The sequence below is a fragment of the Abrus precatorius genome, unplaced genomic scaffold, assembly GCF_003935025.1.
Source record: "Abrus precatorius isolate BTA unplaced genomic scaffold, Abrus_2018 Scaffold7, whole genome shotgun sequence".
Classification (NCBI taxonomy): domain Eukaryota; kingdom Viridiplantae; phylum Streptophyta; class Magnoliopsida; order Fabales; family Fabaceae; genus Abrus; species Abrus precatorius.
Window position 1 is genome coordinate 7439648 of NW_020874417.1, and position 27768 is coordinate 7467415.

Genomic DNA, 27768 nt, shown 5'->3' on the forward strand with positions numbered 1-27768 from the left:
CTCATCATCGTCATTGCATCAAGAGGTTGATGGAGCAAATTGGTAACAGAGGAAAATGACTTTTTTAACTTTTAAATTGTATACAGCCTAAAATATTTATATAAACTCTTAATCACTCTTCCAAAAAGAATTTCATTTTTCATGACAATTTACAACCAATAATTCTTTTTCAATCTGGTTCAGATAAGAGAGGCTGCTGGTAATCAGGAATTGCAACATCGGTGAATTCAATCAGGTAATGTTTGGATCTTTGGTGTTGTGCCAGTGCTTCTGATTTTAAAATCAATTGGCTGGATTTCAGAATCCAATGCCAAAGACCTGTAGTGGGAAGTTCTTGCAGGGTCTAGGGCCTCTCTAGACTAAATGACGCAGATGCACTTACAATCTCCCGATATCCAGTTTACTGTAACCAGCAAAATGTTTCAAAAAATAAAGATTATGGATGTAGTTATCAGTGATGGTAAAGGAAAGTTGATAAGGAAAAATAATGGAAATTTGGTTATGCCTTCAGGGGTAATGACAAAAAGACAATTAATAATATGTTTATACTCATTGAAATGCCCAAAATGCAGAAGGTAGATCATTGTTATTTCTTCCGTTTAATGATACATGCAGGAGTGGACTCACCAACTTGTCATGGCTCATGATTGCATATGATGATCCAGTGTAAAGGCATGAATATCAGAAGGACTAGTACCAGGCCTAACAACAACCATCACCTTAAAATCAAACATTTAAGCAATAATAGATCAAGGTAGCTACTTAGTAGAAATATTTAAGCACAAACACAAGCGACCAAAAAAGCATACAAGGATTAGCTAATGTTTTCTGTCACAATTAATTTATAACATTTATCTCAGAACAAAATGAAATTGAGTCATGAGCCACCAACTTAAAAGCATGGACTTTTGGGAAATATTATAAAGATAGTAATACCTTTTGTTGATGGTACCGTAATGGAATTTGGGCTTTCCTCCTGCCTTCACATCCTCAACATACTGTAGCCATGAGAAAACACCACCTGATACATTATGAGTAGGCAAAAATAAAAGACCCAAAAGCATAGAAAATGTTCTTATATCTGAACCATACCAAACTTAAAGTAACCACCATCGACGAGAAAGATAGAGAACTGAAGGGTATTTCATTGAGTGAAAAAAGCTGGCATTCTGATGATTCTGGACCAGGTGAAAAATGGGGCTTCTTCAGCCTTGCCAAGAAGATTATATAAGTCTGCCTCAAACATTTCATAACCATGACCAAAAATCTCTAGCTAGATAAAAGATCATCAAAAAAGAGGAAAAAAAAAAAAGAAAAATAAATAAATGATTGTTGCTTACTTGGCCAATCAAAGGAATATCCAATTGAGCAAAGGGTGAAATCACTTCCACATCAGCATTGGCTTCCTCCCTTGTTTCCCTGATAGCACCTTCCATAGCAGACTCTCCAATTTCCAAATAACCAGCAGGAAGTGTCCTTGTTGACAACAAAATATGAAAATAACAAAGCTCACCGATGATAAGAGAAGCAATCTTCATCACAACGCAAAATTTATTGGCACTTCAGTTTTATATCGAAGATTTCAGAGAAATGAATGTGATATGAATTGGATCAGACCACACACAAAATGTGTATGTACTGTAGTATTTCACAATAACCACAGATATCAGTGTGATTTAAGTGGTGATATAGATGGATTTACAGTTACAACTTACAAGACTCAACTGGAGGAAAAAGAAACACTAACACACGGAATTTAAGAGGCCCTGATCTGTGCTAACCACTCCTCAGTCACTATTTCCTTATACAATAGAATTTTCCTCCAATTTCACCAATGGCCTCGCTAGCAGTTAGTTACCCCCAGTCATGCCAATTCCCTTGCGCACTCGGGGCTCTATTTTAATTCCCTATAATTTCTCCTCACATACACCCTCACAATAGGTTTCCAAACAGAATGCACCCCAAATCAATGAAAACATGCAGTGCAATAAGAAGATTAATCATACCATAGGCCATAAGACGGTTCAATCTTCCGCTTGCAAAGGAGGACCTTGCTATCATGCTCAATGAGGCAACCAACTACCTACTTTGCCATTCAAACTCATGTCATGTTCAGTAGAAAGTAGCAGGTGCTATGACAAATAGTATACAACTCTTACATTAAATTTACAAAATAAAGTCACAGCATTGTTCTCATAAAAATATAATCATCAAAATCCTGAACTGATTTTGCATTTGCACTTAGTTTTGCAAAAATATAATTACTTCAGAGAGTGAGATTGATTTATAGCATATCACTTTAAAACAATTAACATATGGATAACCCATTAATTTTTATCCATATCAGCTTCAAAATCAAATCCCTGCATTACATAATAAATAAAATCCTAAAGCTGTTAATTTACTAATCTCTTTCCTCAGATCAATGAATATGAGCAAAGTCAAGGTCAAACCACCTTCTTTTTCTCAATGTCTTCGTGAAATACGCCTTAAAGTTCCAGCAAAAGCCATTATATTTAAAATAACAAATGATAGACCCATGACCCAAGTATATGTTACTAACTGTCAAAACACTTCAATCTAACGGATCATACTAAATAGATCTTCAGTGTTCATAAAGTTGTACTAAACCATCGCTTACATTACAACTAAAACAATAGCATTCAAACCCTTCTTTTGAAAACTTTCAACACTAATAATTACTCTTATAAAATAAGAGAAATTGATGTGAGGAAATAAAAAGGATTTCTAATGCACATCCTAGTTTAAAACTCAAAAGTAATCTTGGTACTGATTTTCGGATAAAATGGGGCTGGCATTCTTATGCTAATTTAAAACTGTGTAATAGGCTTCTTGCACAGCTGCCATCATGCTCATCGCACACAGATCTTACATTTCACTCAGTGACAATATTTTGTAAATTATTCACACATTCAAGAATATTGCCAATAAGCATAAAAAAATAATTCTCATTTCTAATTAAGCATTAAGTTGAATTAAGTAGAAGCTGCCTTGATTTTTTGGGAATTTACCATTTTTGGATTCTGATAGGAAATCTTCCCACAACTTGTACATACAGCTCTCAACCTTTCTTCTCCTTCAGGTATTTCAGGCTTCGTTGGACCACCACACCACTGACAGAACATAATGTTTTGAACATATCCCTACAGTGTAATGGAACTCAACAACATAACCAATAGCTATAAAGTAGAGTTACTTATCTATCCACCCTAACTGGTAACAACTAAACACCAATCACAATCAAAAAGATCTCAAATCCTACATAGTCATCAAACCTAATTGTACATGTAAGTGAAAAATTAGAAGCAGACGATTCTAGAGTATTGAAGGTTGAACACACAAAAACATATGAGGATAGATTTTTTATAGTTTGAAACCCAGGACTTGTTATGACTAAAACAATCGACAGGGATATCCATTGTTGTAATTCAATAACTCAATTAATTTAAGAGTCTATCTTAAAAAAAGAAAAAAGAAAAAAGAAATGTAACAGTTAAAGTAACTTAAATGGGTCTGGTTTTGGTGTGTAGAAAGGGTATTTTGAGCTGATAGCTAATCTCTTTTGAGGCATAGAGATCAATTAAGTGGTAGAATTTTATCTCTCCCAGTATAGTAGTTTACATGTATACGCCAGGAATCAAACACTATTAATTGTGTTGGATTTTGATTGTGTTTGGTTTCACATTTAAATGATCATAGATCCACATTTATTTTAACGCTATTAGTTGTAACTTTTGCAATGGATTTTAACTGACAGATTTTTCAATGTATTTTCAAAAACACACTTTGTTGACAACTTACATTAACTTTTGGTTTCTATAATAATAAATGCGAGATCACAAGCCTTTTATTTTGTCCTTTGACTCCTTTCTCTTGCCTAAAAGTTGCGCTTTGAAATGGAACATGTGGAAGAGCTTATCATATTTGAGTTTATAAAAGTAGCTTATAACTCTTGCAAACTCTGACTTATTTTAACGAGTTTCTTACTCTAATTTATTAAAATAAACTATTTTAAACTTATTTAACTAGTTTCATTGTCAAATTTATAACATAAGCTCTCTAGTGATACGAACTCATTGAATAAGCATTTAATTAAACTATTTATTCAAAAGCACCCACCGTCAAATTCAATTCTTATATGATTATATAGTGAAGACTAGTTGTTCTTGTTTCTCATATACCCTCCTAACATAATTCTAATATATTCGAATAAGAAAAGGAGAAAGGAAAAACTTACATAAGAATGAAGTGATGATGCGGGAGAGTGGGAAGAAGAATCCATGGTGAGTACCTGAGGAGAAGAAGCCTTTGTGGGTACGAGCTTTCCGAAGCTGAGGAACAAACGCAGATGAACAACGCAGGTTCTCAACACCTTTCAGCATTCTTAATTTTCGTTTTGTAAATAATTAGGACCACATTGATTGCTGAGAGGTAACAGAAAATGACATTTGAGCAACAGTAATGATAGCAGCGACATCTTCAATTTTTTTTTTTTTAATTTTAAGAAAGTAATTGGTAAAATTTCCTTATAGTCAATGCCCTTTCAATAATTATTAACTTTAAGTTTAAATATGTGTTTATTCTTATATTTAAAAAATAAATAAATAATTTCTTCAAAATGTTAATCTCAGTTTTTTAAATTGAGAATAAGTAATAAAAAGAGATGCTTTTTATTAAAAAAATCCATTCTTTAAAAATAAAAAGTGCAATAAATATTATGTTTTTAATAGAAAAAATTGTTTATATACTTAAACTCTGCTTATTAACAAAATAGTTAATTCTTTTTCTACGGTGCAATGCAACAAACAGCATATACACAAAAATTTATTCAAGCAGTATATATTTAGTTTTTTTTTAATGAAATTAAGTTTAAATTTTGTATATACACAAGAATCTTATTATATTATAATTGTTTCTTATTCAAATAAAATTATTTCTCATAAAAATATTTAAATTTTTAAAATAAAAAAAGAGCTCGAACAAAAACAAAAGCTTATTATATTCCCTTGTGTTTAATAAGAGGGATATGAATTAAGAAAATTATATGAATTTTGTATAACACAAATATTGGCAACTAATAACATTATTTTTAACATTCTAGTTATAATTATGAAAAATTATTTTAACTTGTTTTGCCATAAGATTCATAAACATAACTGCATTTTATGAGAAAGAACATTGATATTCTTAAAGAGCTTTATTATATTTTAATATTTTTTAGTTTTTAAAAATAAACATGAAATTTTAAAAAGTTATATGAAAATGAATATATTTATTCTGGGAATAAGCTTAACTAACTTATTTTGCTTATTAACTCTTTATAGTGATCAAATTTAATTAATTCAATTATTAAATTATATAATATTATTTTTATTATAATGTACATCAAACTTTAGATAAATTTAAGTATTCAGAAGAATGTAATCTTATTATCAACATTTGTTTATATTATAAAAGTATATTATATCTTAAAATAAAATTATTTGATAAAATATTAAATGAAATTTGTAAAGCTTAATTTAATTATTAAGAACTCTTAAATTAATAATCGAAATAATAAATTTAATGTCTATAAGAAAGTTATTAAGTAAAATAAGTTTAACATAAGTTGAATTTCTACAAAATTTAGATATTTATTGCATTAAAAATATTAAATATATTATATTTTTTATTTAATAATTAAAAATTATAGAAATAAAAGGTAAAACAATTAATTTCTAAATAATTCAACCGTGTGTTGGCTTGTTATAAGCCACAATTGACTTTCTCTTCAACCTGTTAACTTCTTAGATGAGGTGGGTTTCTCTCAACAATAAATAATTTGCCTTTGAGTGCTGGGGGGAATGCCAAAGGAGGAAAGGACAAAGCTGCACATCAAATCAACTAGAAAACTATTGACCAACTAAAACGTATATATTTTGCATAATAATTAAAAAACTCTTAATAATTATACAAAATCATATTTTAACTTAAAAATTATAATCTATTATCTTTCTATGTTATATTAATTGTCACTTGAGCACTTTTTATTTTTTTGTCAAATTATTTATCATTTTAAAATATAAAAATATTATTAAAGACAGGTTTTACCAACTAAAAACTAAAATAACTTACGATTGGTCATCACCTAATAAGGATATTTCAGTGAATTTTTTTTTACCATAATAATTGGTCAAACTAATTATTATTTTTTAAATATGTACACTAGTGTTAAACGATAACTGATATGAAACAGAGAAAGTAACATTAAATTGAAGGAAAATGTTCTTTTACACCAAAACCAATTTATGAAAATTGTACAAAAGAATGATTGGTTAAAAACATGAAGGTGCAGTATCAGTTACAGCAAAACATCATTTTACATGAACCCCGCCACGAGTTATATATTTTTACTTTTTGTGCTTTGTACCGTGACAATATTTTCATACAAAATAGCACCCCTGTAAAATGAATTTACTTTTGAATAAACATTATAGCTCGGGTCAATTGGTACACGAGTTATTAAGGACATCTAATGAAAGCAATTTTTTCGAGGATTATGGTTCCTACCTACTCCATTATAGAGGAAGAAGAAAGAGAACAACAGCTTTAAATAACAATTTTGCATCTCAAAAAAACAGATAAATTGTTGACAACAATTTTTAAAATAAACAGACCAAATATGGTGTTCATAGATAGGATGGGAGGAAAAGATATCACTTAACTCCTTCAGTAAGCACGTAAATAAGTTAAGGATGGTAATATGATGTAATGATACTCTTGTAATGTGAAGCACCATATCCATACATATTATTTCCACAAGTGTATGATAAAATTACTACTAATGAAAATATAATGAAAGCGATGAATAAATTAGCTGGGGTAAATAATTGCTAAGAGGCAGAGACTTGTATAAAAGGTATTAGTAAAACCGTTTCTTCAGTGTGTACACAAGTGTACATCATAAGAAAACAATAAATAGTAACATTTAATGTTATTAATGCATTAGATCTTATGATTTTTAATAAAAACTTATATATATATATATATATATATATATATATATGTTTTCATTTTATACTATTGAACACATTCGAAACACCATCCCTAAAAAAGTCCATACTCCCTAATCCATGGCCAGCTTATCACACAATGACTGATAAGCTGCACTGAGGTGCTTGAACTTTTCCTCTGCTATTACCTATCAATATGCATAACAATTAAAATTATTATTAGTAAGCTTTATATGTATGATAAAGAATCCTCAGTAAGGAAAAGAACAATAAAGGAGAGAGAGAACTAATCAGTGTGTAGAGGTTGGCTTTACCTTGGAAGAGCCTTGATGACGATCTGGATGCCACTTTAAGGCACATGTCCGATACCTGATTTTATAAAATTGCATAAAATCATATTGAAGAGAGACCAGCAACACTAGCTTTCAAAGTTCCTAGTATTTTGGTAAAGAGGAAGTGCAAAAGAACTCACGCATTTTTCACATCTTCAAGCTTCAGAGGACCAGAAGCAGTCAATCCAAGGGCTAATCTATCTGAAACTAAATCTGAGTATGAACTACCAGACTCAGACTCAGTTGACTTGCCATAATCATTTTCACTCTGACGTCTCCAACTCCAAGATTTCCCATAACTAGAAAAGCCTCCTGACCTCCTCCACTGAGGATTTTCCTCATTTATAAAGGACCAATAGAAATACCGATTGCCACCAAAGGCCAAGCGGAAAATGGTTTCAACATCAGAATCATCATTGCAAAACTCATGATCGCCTGAAAGATAACATGTTTTCTTGAAATATAGAAAACTAGAACAAGCCATATACATATAGATAGATAGATAGATAGATCTGAAATATTCTCTGCACTAAAAGTAATAAACACAATGTAACTTATTTAAGAAAGCTTATGATGCAAGTTAAAACCAAAACTGGTACACGATTTCTCCTTCCCCTGATCCTTTTATAAGTCACCTTCTAGAAGGTTTTAGTAGTCCTTTTTATTAGACACTTTATAATTTCTATGAAGCATTTTAACAGTGGATTTAGATATAATGATATTAAATGAAGATAAAATTGTCATGCTATAATAATTTTAAAAACTCGAGAATCAACTAATTTTAACTACCTTTATTGGTTTGTATAAGTTAGTTAAAAGTACCTTATAAAAAGCATCAAAAGGAGACTAGTTGTTAAATCCAACAATCCTCAAGCGGACATGAAAGTTTTCCAGACAAGATGCAGTTAGAGGATTTCCCAGAAATACCATCAAACAAAGTCTAATCAAGGGAGCCAGTACTGCACTTACTTCTTGACCGATGCTTTGATCTTTGATTGCCATTCCTGTACCTTTCAAAGCCCTTCGGAGAATATTGTTTTGTATATCATTGGGTGCCTCGACTTGAAGATGGATCATTCTCATTAATACCTTCTTTCAAGCTCTAAGCCATGTAAAGAAAAAGGAAAGCATAAGCATTTTAGATGCAACGTCTCAAGGGAAACAAAATCAGGGAAGAAAAAAAGCACGCAACAGAATCATCTAGAACCACGACCAAAAGAGTTCATAACATGAAAAAAAATAATCAATGATACTGAGGAGTCCTCAATATCACATCAGTCTTTACTCGGGAGAAGCACAACAATGAAAATTTTTATGTTAATTACCAATACCAACACTAGTAAGGCCGTAAGGGTTCCACAACAAACATAGTGAACAAAGATCAAACTGAGCATTAAGAACTTTCCCCAGTAAAAGAATACAAAAGGTCACAGTCCAGATTCTAATAATGCAAAAGCTGTTACACTGGCAGAATCTAGTCTCCCAGAAATTCTGTTCACTATGGAAAAAAAGTCATTGCAGAAGTATAACATCAAACAAAAAAAGCATGGATAAAAACTTGAGGAAGTGAAAAGGTATTCATTCTTATTTGCTAGAGTGTGGTGATAATCCAAGTTTTACAAAGGCTAATAGTATTTTCACATAAGAACAATAAAATATCAACAGAAAATTGCAAACTAAAGAAATAAAAAGCTCGAAACAAATTTTAGATAACCAAATGAAAAATTGGCAGAATATTACAAGTTCAAAATCCTCAGTCATTGTTTAAGACCCTTGATTGACTTCTCCAGCCCCAAAAACACCCACTTTTCCTCTGCTACCAAACAGATAATATTATGACAATTGATACTGTTCCCTCCCACAACAATTTCTCACAACACTCTTTTTCCTCTCTAGTTCTCTCGATCACATCATCCATTTTGTGCCACACTTCTCTCTCCTCTCCCGGGATGTAAGTATTATTATGAGAAACATACATAGAAATAGCATTACTCTATGAACTGAAGGCTTATGAGTAAAATTTCTCAACAATCTTAGTGTTCGTTTACTTTGAAGCTAAGTAAAGTTAATTTTGAAACATGAAATATGATTGAGATGCATGATAAGTTAAGCTGAATCTCATATATCTGTTAGGCTATACAATAGTATCAATGACCTATAAAAGAGAAAAGTTCCTTCTTTTTTTTTTTTTCTTTTGTTCTTCTCCTTGCTTGACTCTTATTAGAGTAAATACATATTTCAGTCCCTTGAATTGCAGGCGTCCATCATTTTAATATTTGATTTTATAAAAATTTCACTTAAAAAAATGTCGTTCATTTTAGCTTTTTCTTTATATATATAAAAAGATAATAAAAAATGAAGTACAAAACAATTAAAACGAGTATTTTAAAAACAAAAATTAAAGACTAAGGTAAGATTTTTATGAAGAAAATAAAGTTATCGAACCAAATAATTTAAGTAACTAAAACGAGCATTTACATTATCATTGTAGTGTTTTGTTGAAAACTTGAAAAACCACCAATAGGAAATCATAGCATCAGCTCTATAAGAGCGTCGCGAACCTGAAACATGAATTCTGCGTAAGCATTGACATTGCGGAGTAATGTTTGTTTAGCACGCGTCCTTCTGAAGCTTCTCGAGTAATGGTTGCATCCCTGCAATCAAATTTAAACAGTTATGATAAAAATACATGGACGGAGTTGAATCAAACGATGAGCAATTGAAGAGAGAGAGAGAGAGAGAGAGAGAGAGAGAGAGAGAGAGAGAGAGAGAGAGAGAGACTCACAGATTCCCAGAAAGTGTGGGATTTGCGTTGCAAGAGATGTGTGGAGTGGAAGAGTCTGATGAAGGTGGCTTTGGTGGCACAGTTCATTTTTTGAAGACCTTCAAATTAAGATACAACACAACGATCCTTGCCATGACCGGGAATATACGAAAGAGAAAATGAAAACCCCGATTCTTCACAGACAATCTCAACCATTTCTCTCGCCACCACCTCCCCCGGCGAGCTCCTCTACAATGTATGATAGGCAGCAAATTATGGGAAATGACAAAAAAATAGAGTTTTTAAAAGAAGGCATAAAGTGTGATACGCAAAATTATATATCAGAAAAAAATTAATTATTATTAAATAATATTTAGAATTTCTAAGGTATGAATTTCATATTTTTATTTAATTAGTGTTATTAGATGAAAGTATTTTAACTCAAAAGTATTTAGAGTATGTGCAACAAACAACCAAATTATTTATATTAATTTAGAAAACGTCTTAATTAATACCTAGTTACATAATTTGACAAAGATAAATTTAAAAATATGAAATGTTAATTTGTTGCGTAATTTTTTTTTATTATTATACTTCTATACTCGTTAAGATACAAATTTTCAAGACACTAATAAAAAAAATAGTTAACGTCGATTCGAAATTTAATGTCAATTCTAGTAAACATCAATAATTGTTAATATTTTTACGTTAATTTTAAACTAATGACTAGAAAACTTATCTTTGTTTGTTAGAAAGTTTAAAGTTGTTAAGAAAAACATTACCAAGGTACAATGTGAAAGCGAACTTGGCCTTTAGACTTTTACATTCAATGGTATGTCTTGATTTTAAGGACGCAACTAAATTATTTGTTTTGATGCTCTCTTGTGTCTTTTACGAAAGAGAATTGATACTTTCGCTTCCGTTTTTGTTATTTATAATTCAAATTCTAATTGTTTATTTTTATTGCATTTTGTATAGTATGTGAAACTTTCTTCTCTACTTTTCTTGCTTCTAATGAATGTTATTACAGGTTTTTTTTGTTCTATAGTTTCTTTTTATCCTATTATTAAATTTGAGCACTAATAATTTCACTTTTTCAAGCTTTAGAATTTAAAAAAATTAACATCCTTTCTTTGTACGTGACATTACACAACTATTGTTTTAAAGTGTTCCTGTATTATCCTTTTTTTTTCTTGGTTAAATTCTACGTTTTTTACAGGGATATATATGCTAGAAACATTTATGGAGGATTCAATTTTTTAAATAATACAGACAATTTTCACCGAAGTTAACAAGTTTGTAGAATTCTAGTTCTTTAAAAATAAAGGCAATCATAACTTTTTTCCTATTGCAAAATTTGCACCAATTTTTTCATCAGTCGATTATAACTATTATAAATTAGTTTATTGGCACCAAAATTAGTAGCAATTTTGCAACTACCAAAAAATATTTTACTAATAATTAAAACTATCACTAAATAGAAATGTAATTGCCACTAAATGCTATTTTCTTTCCAGAGAGAATTATCATTTATATTTAATTTAGATATACTTCATTCTTATAGTGGCTTCTAAAAAATAAATTGTTGCAATTTTTGGACTATTGAAACGACAAAAGTCTAAATACTTTGATAAAGACTGTTTATATAATTCAAAATTTTTCCCTCATGCCAAATAATATAATAAAACACCCTCATGTTCCTTACTTTTTAAACAATTCAACAAGTAAAAGCAAAAAAAGAATCCCACGGATTAGTAATATGAAGTTTGATCCACTTAAGAAAACAAAGTAGCTCCCACATAAAGCAACCACTAAGGCAACAAAGAATCGTCTCCTTAACAATCAAGCACCTCTAATAAGAAAAATAAAAAGAAATATAATTATAAACACGAAAAACATTAGTGAGAAGAGTCTCATGGAGAATGAGTCAAACAAAATGTTTGACATTTTTTAAAAGTTTGGAATCCCAAACACTAGTGGTGTTTAACACACTGAAGGTAGCAAGGGAATTACTCATAACAACTCCTAGTTGAATAAAACACAGAATTGGATGCTACCTATAATAAGACATCATTTACCTCATCATCATCAAAATATCAATCCCCATCCCTATAAATGTCTCGTACCCAAAGATTAATGTCATTAATATGCACGAAAAAAATCAAGTTATATGTACGTTCATCATCTATCCATCTATCATACCGCAATGACATATCACTCCTCTCTAACCAAAAACTAAAGTCGGAGATGAGATACAACTTTAATGATGAAATTCCAAACATAAGAAGCGTGTTATTTGGATGTAGTATTCAGCATAAGAGTTTTGGAGATACTTATATGTTAAAAGTTTAGTCCATAACTTATCCTTACCATACATCATATTCCACACATTTCCTAAGAAGAGAAATGTTAGTTTCTTTTGTAGAATGAACACACAGTTCTCTAAGATAGGATTATTTATTAAGTTTCAATTAGCCAAACTTCAAGATTGAGTAAAAGTTGCATTCTCCTTCCATATGAATGTTGAATACTGGCATCAATATGTTATAAACTCTTTTAATATTCGTAAATTTTGTGTGAAATAGATTTAGATTGATGACAAAATAGATTTAGCCATAGTAACTCTCTTAGCCATATTTAAGAGTTAGTCCTTCCAATACGCAAGTTTATCTTATCAATAATAAATAAGAAATTTTTATTCCTTACCTTGCTTATTAACAGTGGAAAACCCAAGTACTTGCCCAACTAGTAAGTATGCTAAAAATGAATTATACAAGTGAATTTGTTGACTTTAGATCAAGTCACATTCTTTGAGGGGATGAAACATGTCTTATCCCAATTAACTTTCATATTAAAAGAAAGAAAAAGTTTTGAGAAGTTCAAAAAGTAATTACAAAGAAAAGATGAAAGATTGTGAGGCTATTCTTGAATACTTTCACAAGAAACTATTTTTCATCAAGAACTTTTCTTGAATCAAGAGTTAGTTTCTTCATACAAAGAACAAATAAATAAGAATAAAAAAAGTATCTCTCTGCCTAAGTTCAATGGTAGGAGGAAAATGTTCCAGAATTTTCATTTTAAGGAGGGAGAGGAATAACTAATACAACTTATGATAAGGTCAATAATAATGGTGAATAAGATGAATCAAGTCAAAGTGACCTTTAAAACCTTCTTGTCTAACCTATTGTTCATGGACAAGTGTACTCATCAAATATTAATAAATGATTCTTAAATTAAGTTTTAAAAATATTGTTCCACAGATATTGTTCTAAATACTAAGATTATCGTGATTCAATTGTTTAAATTTAAATAGTTCGTAAGAAAATAAAATGATAATAGACTTAAATCAAGAGGGTTATTGAAAAGAAAACATTGCAACCCTTAACAAAACTATTTCAGATGAGTCTAAGGCATATGTTTTCACCTTTACACTTCTTTATATTCATTTTTAGTTTAATTTTAATTCTGATTTTCTTACGATCATCAATCACTCATACTAATACTACTATCACCTAATGGTTATGCAATATTAGTAATGTTTTCGCTAAGTTATTACCATCAATGGTCATGCAAGGCAAAAAAGTAGAGAAAGCATAAAGAGTCTATGAATTTGTTAATTTAATAATTGATTAAAAAAGAAAAACTAAATTTGGTCTATCTAGTTCTTTGTTTTATTTTATTTCATAAATCCATTAATTACATGTGATACAGTTGTCTATAATGTAATTAATTATGATATGTTAAGAGTCGTCAATTTCAAACGTATAGACATAAACTCACTAGAATAAAAAATCAATCAAAAAAATAAAATTGAAATTGTTATTAACCTTAAAATTCATCTAAAGTCATGCAAAAGATTTACCATAGTTCTAACTTTGGATTTAACTACTCATAATGATATGAACAAAGTAAACAAATGTAAAGAAAATTATCTTCACTTGAAATAGAAAAGCAAACTACAAGAATCACAAGGAGAAGAGGTGAGAAGAGTTCTTGTTCTTAAGATGTGCTTTTCATCACTTGCTCAAACTTTATAGAGATATCTTTCATCTTCACCTGTGATTTTCACTCCCAAATAACTCCAAGAGTTGTCAAAAGTTAGCCTAGCAAAGATTGCCTTTTTTGCAGGTCCACTTGCTCCTTAGATAAGATTCTGAGAACCCTAAAAATTATTTAAATTTGAGTCATTAGATATGAAACATGACCGTGCACACCCATGAGCTCGATCGTGCATGTCATCAAAGCACCCCCAATGAGTTTGTTAAGAAAAGGTGTGCTTCTTACCTCAAATTTTATATAATTTTGACCAAAAACAAATTTCTCAATAATGCACTGGTAACCTCTTTATGATAAACTGCAACAAATGATAAATAAATCAATGTAAAACTCTCATCAAATAATGGCCAAACATATAAAAATAATCTATAAAACACTGAAAAATATAGGCTTATCAACTCCCTTATGCTTGAGTTTGTTTGTCCTTAAGCAAGTCCTGCTTGAAAATAAAGAATTAACTTGAAACATATTATCGCAAAAAAAACTTGTAAACTCATGAGATCGAAAGAACAAAAAAGTAATAACACTGAATATAGGCAACTAAAAATGTCTCCCAAATAGAGTTATATATTTCTTACCTTTTACCCAAACATTAAATTAGGATACTCTATTTTCCTTTCTCTCTAAGTGTCTAACCACAAAAGAAGATATCACTCAATTTTAACAAAGAAAAGTGTGTCATTATAAATGCTTTTTATGCTTGATCCTATAATGTAATTCATGAATAATGATTGAGATTTTGAGTTAACCATTGTAAGAATTTATTATTAATTAGATTGTTATTCATGTTTTCAAGGAGAATGAACAAGAAGTGAGAGCTTTAGAAGATTAATGGGTAAAAAAGGAAGCAATATCAACTTCTTTTGAAGATTTACAAAACTAGAGATCTACACGAGAAAGTACACGCCCATGTATATGCTTGTGTACTTCTCGAATCACGTAAATTAAGCAAATTATCTAAAGTAGAGATATACACGGTAACTGTGTATATGAGTATGTAGATCAAAGAAGCTTAAAAGGGTGAATATTTAAGAAATCAAAGATGTACACAGTCATGTACATGACCTTGTACCTGAGTGTGTACTTTAATGTGTGTCAGATTTGAGTTTCTACAAGAAAATGAGCAGGGGACTACCACTATAAAAGGTGGATGATGCAAAAACCTAGGCAAAACACTTTTGAATGAAGAAACAGTAACGAGTATAACTGGGGATGACAACAAGACTCTTTAATTATTTTTTACTTTTAAATCGTAGTTTCTTTATGTTTAATTTCTAATTCCTTCACACTATCTCATGTTTTGTTTTCTTGAGTTCAATTAAGTAGCTTTACTTGTTGGTTGATGATTCAATTTATCTCTTATTTTATTTTCATGGTTTTGGTTTTGAGTAGAAACCTAGCTTGAATTGACCAATACTCATTTGAAAAGGCTTGAATGCAACTCTAGAGATAGAATGATATAAGTCTTCTATATCAAGGACAACCCTAATAATGAAATTCACAAATCAAATTTAATGCAACCTAGGAGGTATTAATTAAGAAAGAAATTTCGGTTAATTAACTGAGGGTTAAGAGCTATTATTCTTGAGAAATGTATTGTCTTATCTTAGAAATTCCCACAGCTCTAAAAGATTAAAATTGAGTAGTTGAGGGAGGAATCTAGTTGTTTGGATGCTTAAGAGGATTTACAATCTAAGTGCTCGCTTTATTCATCTAAATTTACTTAACTCTATTTTCTAGATTTTAATTCTTGAAATATGTTTTCTTTCTATTTGCTACTTTTTGTCTTAGCGAAATCATCATCATAATTCCTTTTTTGTATTCTTTAAAAACTAAGTAATTAAGGATTGAAAATCTTAATTAACAATCCCTGTAGGTGCGATATTTGGTACTCTTTTTTAGTGATACTATTGTGACAATGGGTGCATTTGCCCATTCATTGATTTAAGCCATCAAGTTTTTGATGTCGTTACTGGGAACTAATTCATTAAGATTTTTTTTATTCTCTCTTTGTTAATTTTCCTTTGTTTCTGTAGTCTTAGTTTAAACTTTATTTTTCTTTTATTTTTTTTTCAGAAGCTAATTTTTTTGGTGCATGGCCAAAACTAATTATGGTGCAATATTAGAATTTGACCTCGAAATAGAAAGAACTCTGTGTAAAATTCAGAGAGAAAAGCAATTGCGAGTAAAAAAGGAGAACATAAAGAATTATATGAAAGGAATGGCAAACAATGAGAATCAATAAAGGACTATATCAGATTATGCTCGTCCATCATTAATTGGGACAAAATCTAGCATTGTTCGACCAGATGTGTAAGAAAATTTTAAAATCAAACCTAATGTTATTCAAATGATTTAACAGTTTGTTCAATTTGATGGGTTGTAAGATGAAGATCCCAATGTTCATATTGCTAATTTCTTGAAAATTTGTGATACTTTCAAAATTAATGGAGCTATTGATGATGCACTCTGTTTGCAACTATCATTTTCTCTCAGGGGTAGAGTGAAATAGTGGCTAAACACTTTTTCACGAGGATCTATTACTTCATAGGAGGCTATGTCAAAAAAATTCTTGGTGAAGTATTTTCCTCTAGCAAAAACTGTCAAGATGCAAAATGATATCTCTTCCTTTTGTCAGATGGAGTCAAAAATGCTATATGATACATAGGAGAGAGAGGTTTAAGGAATTGTTAAGGAAGTGTCCACATCATGGAATTCCTAACTGGCTTGAAGTACAAACTTTTTATAGTAGATTGAATCTAGCCACAAGGTAAATGATAGATGCTGCAGTTGGGAAAACTCTAAATGGTAAGACACTGAGAGTTGTACAAGAGTTGTTTGAAGAAATGGCAATGAACAGCTACCATTGGAGCTCCACTCAATCCAAACCTGCTAAATATGTTGGAATTTATAGTCTTGATGTAGTAACATCAATGGCAAGGCAAGTTAAAGCCTTAGGAAAGAAGATTGATAGTTTATCTATCAATCATCCAGCTGCTCTTCTAATGAGATCTGATATTTGTGGACGAGGTCATCCTAATCATGAGTGTCAAGCCACTCAAGAAAAACATATTAATGTGATTGGGAATAGACAACCTTATCACTCTTATAATGGCATGAATAATCCAGGTTAGAGAAATTATTCAACTTCACCATAGAACAACAATCAATAACCACTGAGAAGTAATACACCTCTGAGATTTCAATAAACTTCACATCTTTCTTCCCTAGCCGAAAAGAAGTCAAATCTTAAGTAGTTAATGACCAAATTTATTCAAACTTCAAAATCTTGGTTTCAATTTACTAAAACTCCTTGTATTTATTTCCAAGCCTTTTTGAGATTTCAAAAACTTTGCCAACATATGAGATTGGTTTGCTAATAAATATAAATTTCTTTGAATTTTCTTTTATATTCATCCAATGACAGGTTCTCCTTTGATAGGCCATAAAGGCTATTTTTAGTCAAAGCTCACTATCTTTAATATTGGAAAACAATTGGTCATGAAGTTATATTAAAAATATTGTATCCCCTTCGTAGATTATACAGAGAGTTTCTTCTTTCATATTACCAATAAGCCATGATGTGAGTAATTCATCATTCAACACCTATTGCTCTTTTTTCAAATATATTTTTATTTTATTTATAGTAAAATCGATAATTTCATGGACTAGTTTTTTGAAGTTTGTTTTTGAAGTCCCAAGCTCTGACACCATATAGAAGAATATAACAAATATTTTTTAGTTTTCTATCACACACATGAATAAATGCCTACAGAAATAATTTAAATACAAAAATAGTATGAAGGAACTTTATTTTTAGATTATTTTCTAGTAGTTTGTTGATTTGTTCTTGATTCGATGTTGTGATTAAAGAATTTTGATTATTCTTTACACTATAGAGAGGATGTCACCAAGTGTTGGAATATTTGCAAACCAAATATAAGATAATCTTAAGCATTATTGTATAGGCCATCCATTTGTTACTATATGCCATTTGGAGAGACTTCTCAACTTAAGACTATACCTCCCTCAAATTGGTTTTAATATCGTGTTTAATAAAAAAAATTATAATTAGATATATATAACTATTTTATTAATCTATATAAAAAATAATATATAAAATAGTAACTTACATAAGTAGTGATGGAACAACCATCATTCTAACTTCAAACTTCCTTGTGTGAGTTAGGCAGGAAGAGCTCGTTGAAATTCAAAGTTTGACTGAGTTCTTTAGCCTACAAAAATTTAAACATATTTTATAAATAGTAGACATTATATTAAAATGAATAAAATAATGTGTAAAAAATAAATATGTATCTTACTAAATATCATATCATCATAGATAACATGACTTATAGTGTGAAACAATTTTTTCTTTAGTCGAGATCTTATTTTTAGTTGAAACTTCTTAAAATTTAGGCTATTCCAATAAATAAAAGACTGATTCAAGTCTCATTCCCTATCTAATTAGGTCTTGTTTCTTTCTTCCTAACTTTTGTTAGAATGTCAAAAAGATGTTTTAAGAAAACATTATTGCCACCATCATCAACAATCCATGGAGAATAAGATGTAGAGTTGGTTAGATCCAACCAAACCGCTCTGATCTATACGAAATCGAAGAACCCACTCACACAAAACTGATATAAATGACTTTCGGCTAAGTAGAATAATTTTTTTGGATTGAAATGGTTAAATATGGTGTACTGCGGATTTAAAATTAGGAAACCGTCGAAATCCACCATTGACCGAAAATATGTTTCTTCCCTTCTCTGTCTTTGTTTCTTGTTACCATTGTTTCTTTCTTTCATTTTACTACTCTTACTCTCAATCAGTCAACTCCACTTTCTTCTTTACTAAGGTAAGCAATTGTTTTGGCTTTTTATTCCTTTAGGGTTAAGGTTATAGTTTTTATTCTTTAGGTTTTGTTAATATTGTTCTGTATTTTTGTTATTTGGTTTAATGGACTACTGAATTTATGTTGTTGCGGGTGAAGGTTTATTTTGTTATAGTGTTGTTTCTTAATTTACTGTGGTTTTATTTTAGGTTTTTCTTTCTTTCCGCTTGTGTTGTCATTGTTTCTCCTTGCAAATGTAAATTGATTAGTTACACTCTGATGCTTTAGAAATGTTTTATGTTTTTGTTATTTGGTTTAATAGACTATTAAGTTTATGTTGTTGCGGGTGAGGGGTTTACTCATTCTTTTTTTTATTTTAGGTTATTTTGTTATAGTGTTGTTTCTTAATCTATTATTGTTTTATTTTTCCTTAATCAGTATGAATATGATTATGCCCTTCTTCTTTATTTTAGGTTTTTCTTTCTTTACGCTCGTATTGTCATTGCTTCTCCTTGCAAAGGTAATTGATTAATTAGATTCTAATGCTTTAGAAATGTTTAGTAGTTAAGACATATTACTTCTAGTTAACTAAAATATTTAGTGCTTAAAATACTTGCAAAGAAAGTTTAAAAGGTTGCACTTTAATGAACCCTTGCCATGTGTGCTTAGACCATGAACAACTTCAAAGTTCAATATAAACTTGATATTAACTAGTTGCATATACTATCTTGTTATATTACTTTGCCTTAAATCATATTGAATTTGAATTATCATTGTGATTGATATTGACTAACACTTTTGTTGTGGTTGTGAAATGTGTTCTCTTTCCAATTTTGTATTTCTCTTTTACTTCAATTGTTGTTTTTGATATTTATATGTTCACATAATTCCTTATAGAATTGTTTTGACTTATGGAAAAATTTTTGACATAGGATTTCTTCATATGTTTTGATTGCTTGTACTATCTTCATCTATTTTGACTACTTGTCTTATCTTCTCCTCTGCTGAAATTTTTTTTTGTTTGATAGTTTGTGATAAACATAAATAAAAAAATTAAATTAAAATAGTTTCATGTGATGCATGCTTTTTAGAATTAACAAATATAATATAAATAGTTAGATTGTTTACCTCCTATTTTTTAAGTAAGATTATATATATTTTCTTTTTAATTTTTTGATATCAATCTGATAAGTGTTTTTTTAGACATGTTTTCGTGTGTAATTATTACTTTATGTACAAACTTGTTCCTTAATGTATAAGTTTTGTCCCTTTATAGTTATTTCTTGTTCTTAAGATTTCTTATTCAACTTGGATAATTTTTTTATTGACAAATTTAATTGTTCATACTATTTATGTCCATGTCATAGGTTTTTGAGACAATAGATGCTTTTTCTAAAAACAATTCTTTTACTTATAACATTGACTATTTATAATTACAAGTTAATATTCATGTATAATGAGGCGTCATTTGTATATCATGTGGAACATGAAAAACAAAAAAAAAGTATAGAATGTCTAGAAACCATCTTTTATACAAGTTTTTTTTTACTATCACTAAGTTAATTTTCTTGTAGTATTAGGAAGATAGAAATCAATATGGTCAAATCTAATCCTAAGGAGAGAGGCTTGACTGAAATTGCCTCATTAGAAAATTTGAATGAGGAGCAGGAAGGTAATTGTTATATATATTTTTTTATTTCATATATATAAACCCTTTGATGCATGAGATACTTAATTATTTATTGTTTAAAAAATTTAATTAAATATACTATTAATGTAAATTATTTTTTATTATCATTTAATTATGAATTGTCTTATAGTTCATAATTCTTAATTTCAATAGTAATTACTTTTAAAAGTTATATTTAAAGTTATTTTTAATTAATGACAATAATAAAACTCTTTCAATAATAATGTATCTTAATTAAACTTTATTTTAAAATAATAAAGTTTCTATTTCTTTTTTGTTAAAACACATATATTACAACATAAATTATGTAGATCAATAAATTAGTAATTAAGAATGTATTCTACCATTATTATTATTAATTTGAATCATAAGATAAATAATTTAAAATTCTATAAAGAAAGTTTTAGTACTCATATTATCATGAACAAGTTAGGATATTATCTAAAGTTTTAATTGATCTAAAAAATTATAAATTTATGTGACGTATTAATTTACAGCCTTGTTCAAATAATCATCCAGAACCATAAATATTTATTAGAAAGGAAATATGTTTTTATGACAATTTTTTTATTCTATTTTATTTTCTTTTTATTTCTCTAATCAAGCACCAAAATATACACACACAAAAAAAATTTGGATGTACTAGCATGATTATGTCTAATTATCAAAATAATATAATTAAATACATATTTAAGTAAAAGTCATGAATAATATTAAGTGTATGATAAAAAAAAATTTAAGTAAAAATGCATTGTTTGATAAAAAAAACTAAGAACAACTAAATATAGATTTAAGTAAAAGCTAAGAATATGAGTAATATCGGAACTTTAAGAATAATTATTTTAGGGTTTAACCTTTTAAATTCTGTTTCTTATAATTTTAAATTTGTCTAAGAAATTGACTAAAACATAAATTTAAACTCAGTTGTGCAGCTCTCTCATAATACTGAAAATTTAAGTAAAAGTCATGAATAATATTGTGTATAATGAAATAAAAAATTTAAGTAAAAATACGTTGTATGATAAAAAAACTAAGAACAACTAAATATAGATTTAAGTAAAAGTCAAGAATATGAGTAATACCAGAACTTTAAGAATAATTATTTTAGGGTTTAATCTTTTAAATTTTGTTTCTTATAATTTTAAATTTGTCCAAGAAATTGACTAAGACATAAATTTAAACCCAGTTGTGCAGCTCTCTCATAATACTGAAAATTTAGATCAAACAGCTGCAATTCCCACTAGCACACTGCAAATACAGTAAGTGTTGGTAATGTTGTTCAGCCCACTAATATTCTTGATCAACCAATTACTAATTCTGAGCAGTCTAAGAGTAACATTAGAAAGAGAAAAGCCAATGCTAGTGAAACTAGAAAGACAAGTGTTGCATGGCAACACTTTGATAAGTTATCGATCGTTGAAGGACAAGATCCTGAGGCTGCATATAAGTACTGTGATAAAAAGTTCTTCTGTGACACCAAAAAACATGGCACTTCCAACATGCTTAGTCATGTAAAATCCTATTTAAGATGGGATGACGGAACAAACCAATAAAGAATCCATTATTTTTTATTGAGAAATTATGCCCTACGTTCCATCTGAATTTAGTAATAAAAGAGTTAATTTTTGCCCGCAAAAATTTGGATTTTATTGATTTTTTTTATTTTTGCCAATCCGATATGATACGAAAACTAATATATATATATATATATATATATATATATATATATATATATGTGTGTGTGTGTGTGTGTGTGTAATATGTATAGAATATTTCTACTAATAGAATATCTAATATAAAAATATCTACCTCTAAGATTTATTCTTTTTTCTAATAACATTTTTCTTTTTATCCAAATTTATATTATTCATATATATTATTCAAATACATATATTTATATATATAGAAATATATAGAATATGATTTGATTTATATAATCTTTATTTTCAGAAAAAGATTTTATAATTATATTATAATTAACTTAATTTTATAATTTTATAAGATTGAATTAAATAAAAAATTTAATTAATCATTTGATATTGATATGATTGTTATGCTTAGTGTGCGACTCGTTAGTTTTTTTAGAATGCTTAAAATTCAACAAAAAAAAAAAAAGAAACTAACTCATAATATGAATTAATTAAAAAGAAATCAACTCATTGCTTTGGATTATCTAGATTTAAAGAAATAGTAAAAAAAGAAGAAGATATGATATATTAGTGATATAATTATAGCAACTCAAATATTGCATAAAAAAAATGAATATGATTATGAGTTGTAAAGCAATAAAATAAAAATATACAGATAAATGAAGGGTGAAAGAAAGAGAGAAACAAATCTATGATATAGAATTCTAATATGTAAAGGTCTATGTGTCATCTCATAAAGATGCTTGTAGGAAAGCAGTAGCTAAATACATCATGATTAATGAGCATTTTTTTTTGTGTAGTTGAGGATATTTAAGGTCTTTCAACCCCAATTTATTGTACCTTTTAGACACACAGTAGATAGGGATTGTTTTCAAGTATACCTAAATAGAAAAGAAGTGTTAAAAAAACTTTTTAAAGCCAACACCAGTAGGATAGCTCTAACCACAGATTGTTGGACTTCAATCCAGAATATAAATTATATGAGTGTCACAACTCATTTTGTTGATAAGGGAATAGGGTCTTAATTATGTTTCCACAATTATTGTTGACAACGCATCAGCCAATATTATGGTTGTTGCATACCTTAAGAAAGTTTAAATTTCATATCCAATTTGGTATGTGAGGGAGAACTTTTGCATATGAGATGTTGTGCTCATATTTTGAATTTAGTGGTCCAAGATGGACTGAAAGAACTTAATAATTCAATTATCAGAATAAGACATGACATAAAGTATGTTAGAACATCATCACTTAGTAAGTTTAACGAATGTATAGAGGTAGCTGGGATCCGATCATCAAAGTTAGTGGTCTTGATATGTCAACAAAGTGGAATTCAACATATACCATGTTGGATTCCGCTGAAAAATTTGAATAGGCATTTGAGAGACTTAAATTTCTTAACCTAGCATACTTAGATTCATTTAGGGGTATTGGTGCCCCAACATGCATAGATTGGGCCGATGCTTGTGTTTTTGTGAAGTTTCTAAAATTTTGTTATGATGCGACCAAACTATTTTCTACATCAAACACTCTAACTCTTCACAATGCCTTCCATCAGTTGGCATTAATACATTATGAAATTTGTTATGCTATTCAAAATGTTGATTGTCAAATGAGCAAAAATGAGTAGTGATATGAAAAATAAATATGATAAATATTGAGAAAATATACATCACATAAACCATCTGTTGTATTATGGTGTGATTTTAGACCTCATGTTCAAGATGCAATTTGTGGAGCGGTCTTTCACTCAAATGCACCATGATAACCATTTCATTGCATTAGAAAATATGAGGAATGTCAAAGTAAGTTTGAATCGAATGTATAATTGGTATATTATGAGAAATAAGGGTTCTTCTCAGTCATAACATGATTCACAATCAACAAATTTTGTTATCTTACCTGCTGGTCAGGCAGAACTGCTCCCTCATAGGGCAAGAGCTAATGCTTTTAAGCATTTTTTTAAGGAAAAAAGCCTTATTAACTAAAAATGAGCTAGAAACACACTTGGGTGAGTCATGTGTAGATGGGAACCAAAATTTCAAGCTTTTAATTTGGTGGAAATCAAACTCCTCAAGGTTCCTAGTATTGTCCACAATGGTTAGAGATATTATGGCCACCCCAGTGTCAATTGTTGCATCTGAATTTATTTTTAGCACTGGAGGTAGAGTGATAGACATTTACAAGGCTTCATTAAATCCAAAGATTGCTAAAGCTCTATTATGTACTCAAAACTGGTTAAAATCAGGGTTGAATCCATCTTTAGAGCTGAATGTCAATGAGGAGCTTGAGATTACTAGCAAAATTGTGGAAGGTATTCTTACTTTCTTTTTTAAATTATACAAAGTTACTTGTTTATTGTATATTGTTACTTGCTTAACCTTTCTGTTATTTATTTGATTGTTGTTGAGATGTGAAAAAGGGAAAGAAGGACAAAAATAGACATCCTGGATCAACATCTATTCTATTGTTGCAGCAGCATCTGGATAGCCATAGGCTATCCTAGGTAATATCTTGTACCTACATATTTAGGATCTATTTTTGTTGGCATTAATTTTTTGTATTTATTGTCATCCGTGCAATATTTTGTGTTCGGAATGCAATTTTTGGTAATGTCACACTTTGATGACATGTAATAAGTGCATTATTTTTTTGGCTTTGAAAAACTGACTAGACATTGCTGCTACTCCTTATAGGCTTGTATAGGTAATTATTTGTGTACATAAATAAATTAACTTTGCTACCACTTCATTCATTAATTATTTTTTTTTTTATGTTTTAGAATTTGTAAATTGAACTGGTAGTATTTGCTGACTACGTATTGATGCTATGTTTTTTTATAGGCAAAGAACATTTTGTGTTGGTAATTAGTTATTTACATAAATAATTTACCTTTGCTACTATTTTATTTTTTGATTATTTTTCATTTTTTATGTTTTAGAATTTGCAAATTAAATTGGTAGTGTTTATTACAACAACGTGTCTAGTGTTAAATGTAAATTATAGGTGACTTCTACTTTATTTATTTCTTTGTTATTTAAATTTAACAATATTGATTATGAATCTTAATTTGAATTATGTATCATGGTTCTAATGTCACAGATTATGAATCCTAATAGTAGTGCACCAGCATTGCACAATATGCACATTAGTCATTTGGATTTTTTGTAATCCACTCACTTTGTTTTTTTTATATATATATAATTCCTATCCAATATGGTTATGCTTTAGTTATATTAAAATTAACTATATTTTGTTATGATAAGAAAAATAGGTTACATATGTGGATACTACCAAAATATAATTTGTGGATGTTATTTTTGCATAATTTGGTCAATACAGTGGATAAGACTATTGTTTTATATTTCATTAATAGGTGTATTTTAAATTAAAGTTTTCTGGCATGTGAGTGAATGCTACCAGATTTTTTTGTAAATGTTATTGTTGGATAATTTGATTATATACAATGGATAAGTAAAGTAAGACTAATGTTCTATATTTCATTAATTAAATTTTTTTGCCAATTTGCTATTAGTCTATTACTGTCAAAAATAATTAACAGTTTAATTTTACTGTATTGAGATATGTTAATTATTCATATTTTAAACTATTTTTTTTTATCTTAATTTAGATTTTAGCATGTATTTAATTTTTCCTACTACAATTTTTATTCTCGTTTCATTTTTTTTAGTTAGGTAAAAAAAAACATATGAAATGATAATTTAAAACCAACTCAATATTAATTATGTTTTTTTATCTTAAAAAAGTTGTTATAAATATTTTTTCAACAAAATAATGTTCTGTTCCTAAGTTTTAAATAAAGTCCAATACAGAGTTTAAGTAAAAGAAATAGTATTTTAGCAACAACAATTTTTATTAATTTTTTAAGGCCCAACCGAATTAGCTAAATGATACTACTCGATATGTTTGAATTCGAACTATCTGAAAAAAAGAAGAAGATAAATTTAAATTTTTTTTAAGTAATTTGATTAATTATAATTAACTAATTTTAGACTTGAACACACTCATAACCGACCAATGATCACTCCTGATAAGATGTAGTACCTATGATATATATACCCTTCAACATTTCGACTAACTAGTATAAAAGTAAATTATTTGTGCCAAGTGAGGTAGTTGGTACCATTAGGTTTGATTGAGAGTTGAATTAGTATAAAACTCAAAAAATAGTTTGAGGCATAGGTGTGGATGAATTAAAGATGGTAGAGATATGGTATTAATCTTAATTGGATGATGCAAAAAATGGTTTATGCACAATGAGGTCATTTCAAAATATATTAAAATTAAACTGAAATTAATTAGCTAATTCACTCTTAAGAATTAACTTAAAGAAAAAAAGATTGTCTAATTACTTGAGTAGATTTTTAGAGGCTAAAATTTTCAAGATTTAACGTTTATGAATAAGTTAACATTTAGATTCAATAATTTCTAAAATCATATAAACATTTGATTAGGATGGAAGTTTTTATTCATGTGTTAGAAGAGAAACAGGGATAGCTCATGAAGCCAAACCTAGAATGTTGGGATTACATACAACAAAATTACAAGGTAAGAAATTAACATAAAATAAAAAAGATTTGATGATAATAGAAGATTAGGTTATAAATAACAAGACTAAATGAATGCTTCATCTAATATATATTTTTCAATAATATATATAAAATCTTGTACTGTAGGGACTGAGTTTAAAGGTGCCAGATGGCGAAGTTCTTAGAAGGACGATAATGGGTGCAAAGTTTCTTTTGAGTTGGTTTGATGGGATGATAAAGTTTTCACGTGCTGAGGACCTCACCTTTTGACATCTTTTTCACCTTTTATATATGATACCTCAGTTGGGTAGTTGGCTAGTTGCAAAACATTTTTCGTTTCTTTTCTCCTGCTTGGTTCCAAGCAACAAGGTGATGTTTGCCCATCATTGACGTGATTCATGATAAAGCTTCTTGCACGTACAAATCCAAGGTGTTCACACAAGATATTACATTATTTCTACAACAATAAATTCATTTACATCGTTTCAAACACATTAATTTGCTGTCTTTTTTTTTATTATTATTATTATTATTTGTTGATGGAATAGAAAAACACCATACAAGCCTATAACTTTGATATTTTAACCAAACCTTTATATACCGGTATACTTGAATTAACTTAAAACTTTACCCCCAATCCACAATATTTTCTGACCAAAAATAACCTACAATCTTTTGTTTATGTAGAAGCTTGGATTAAAAATTATTTTAGAAAATGAAATATCATAGTACAAAATAATATTATTTAAGCAGTGCATTTGTCTCTCCAAAACTATATATTGTTTTCGTTGTCCTGGTTAATGCGATGTTCTTTCGTAGCACAAATTTATTTCATCATCGTTTTATTAAATTTATAGATTAAAAGTTGTTATATATATAA

At 28.9% G+C, this 27768-nt stretch overlaps 1 protein-coding gene, 1 non-coding gene and 1 pseudogene across 2 annotated transcripts; all 3 read right to left on the bottom strand.

Moving 5' to 3' along the window:
- Positions 1–42: 42 nt before the first annotated feature.
- LOC113872759 (nudix hydrolase 23, chloroplastic-like) lies at positions 43–4382 on the bottom strand. Its single transcript, XM_027510561.1, has 8 exons — positions 4259–4382; positions 3033–3164; positions 2007–2083; positions 1341–1476; positions 1093–1233; positions 937–998; positions 628–702; positions 43–403 (listed from the first exon to the last, which is right to left on the bottom strand). Exons 1-7 carry the CDS (start codon positions 4301–4303, stop codon positions 642–644), a joined length of 654 nt encoding a protein of 217 aa, XP_027366362.1. The 5' UTR covers positions 4304–4382; the 3' UTR covers positions 43–403; positions 628–641.
- A 2683-nt stretch (positions 4383–7065) lies between these two features.
- LOC113873517 lies at positions 7066–10247 on the bottom strand (annotated as a pseudogene).
- A 6524-nt stretch (positions 10248–16771) lies between these two features.
- Positions 16772–16881, bottom strand: LOC113873956. Its single transcript, XR_003506021.1, has one exon. It is a non-coding gene; the product is annotated as a small nucleolar RNA R71 (small nucleolar RNA).
- Between the last annotated feature and the right edge of the window lie 10887 nt (positions 16882–27768).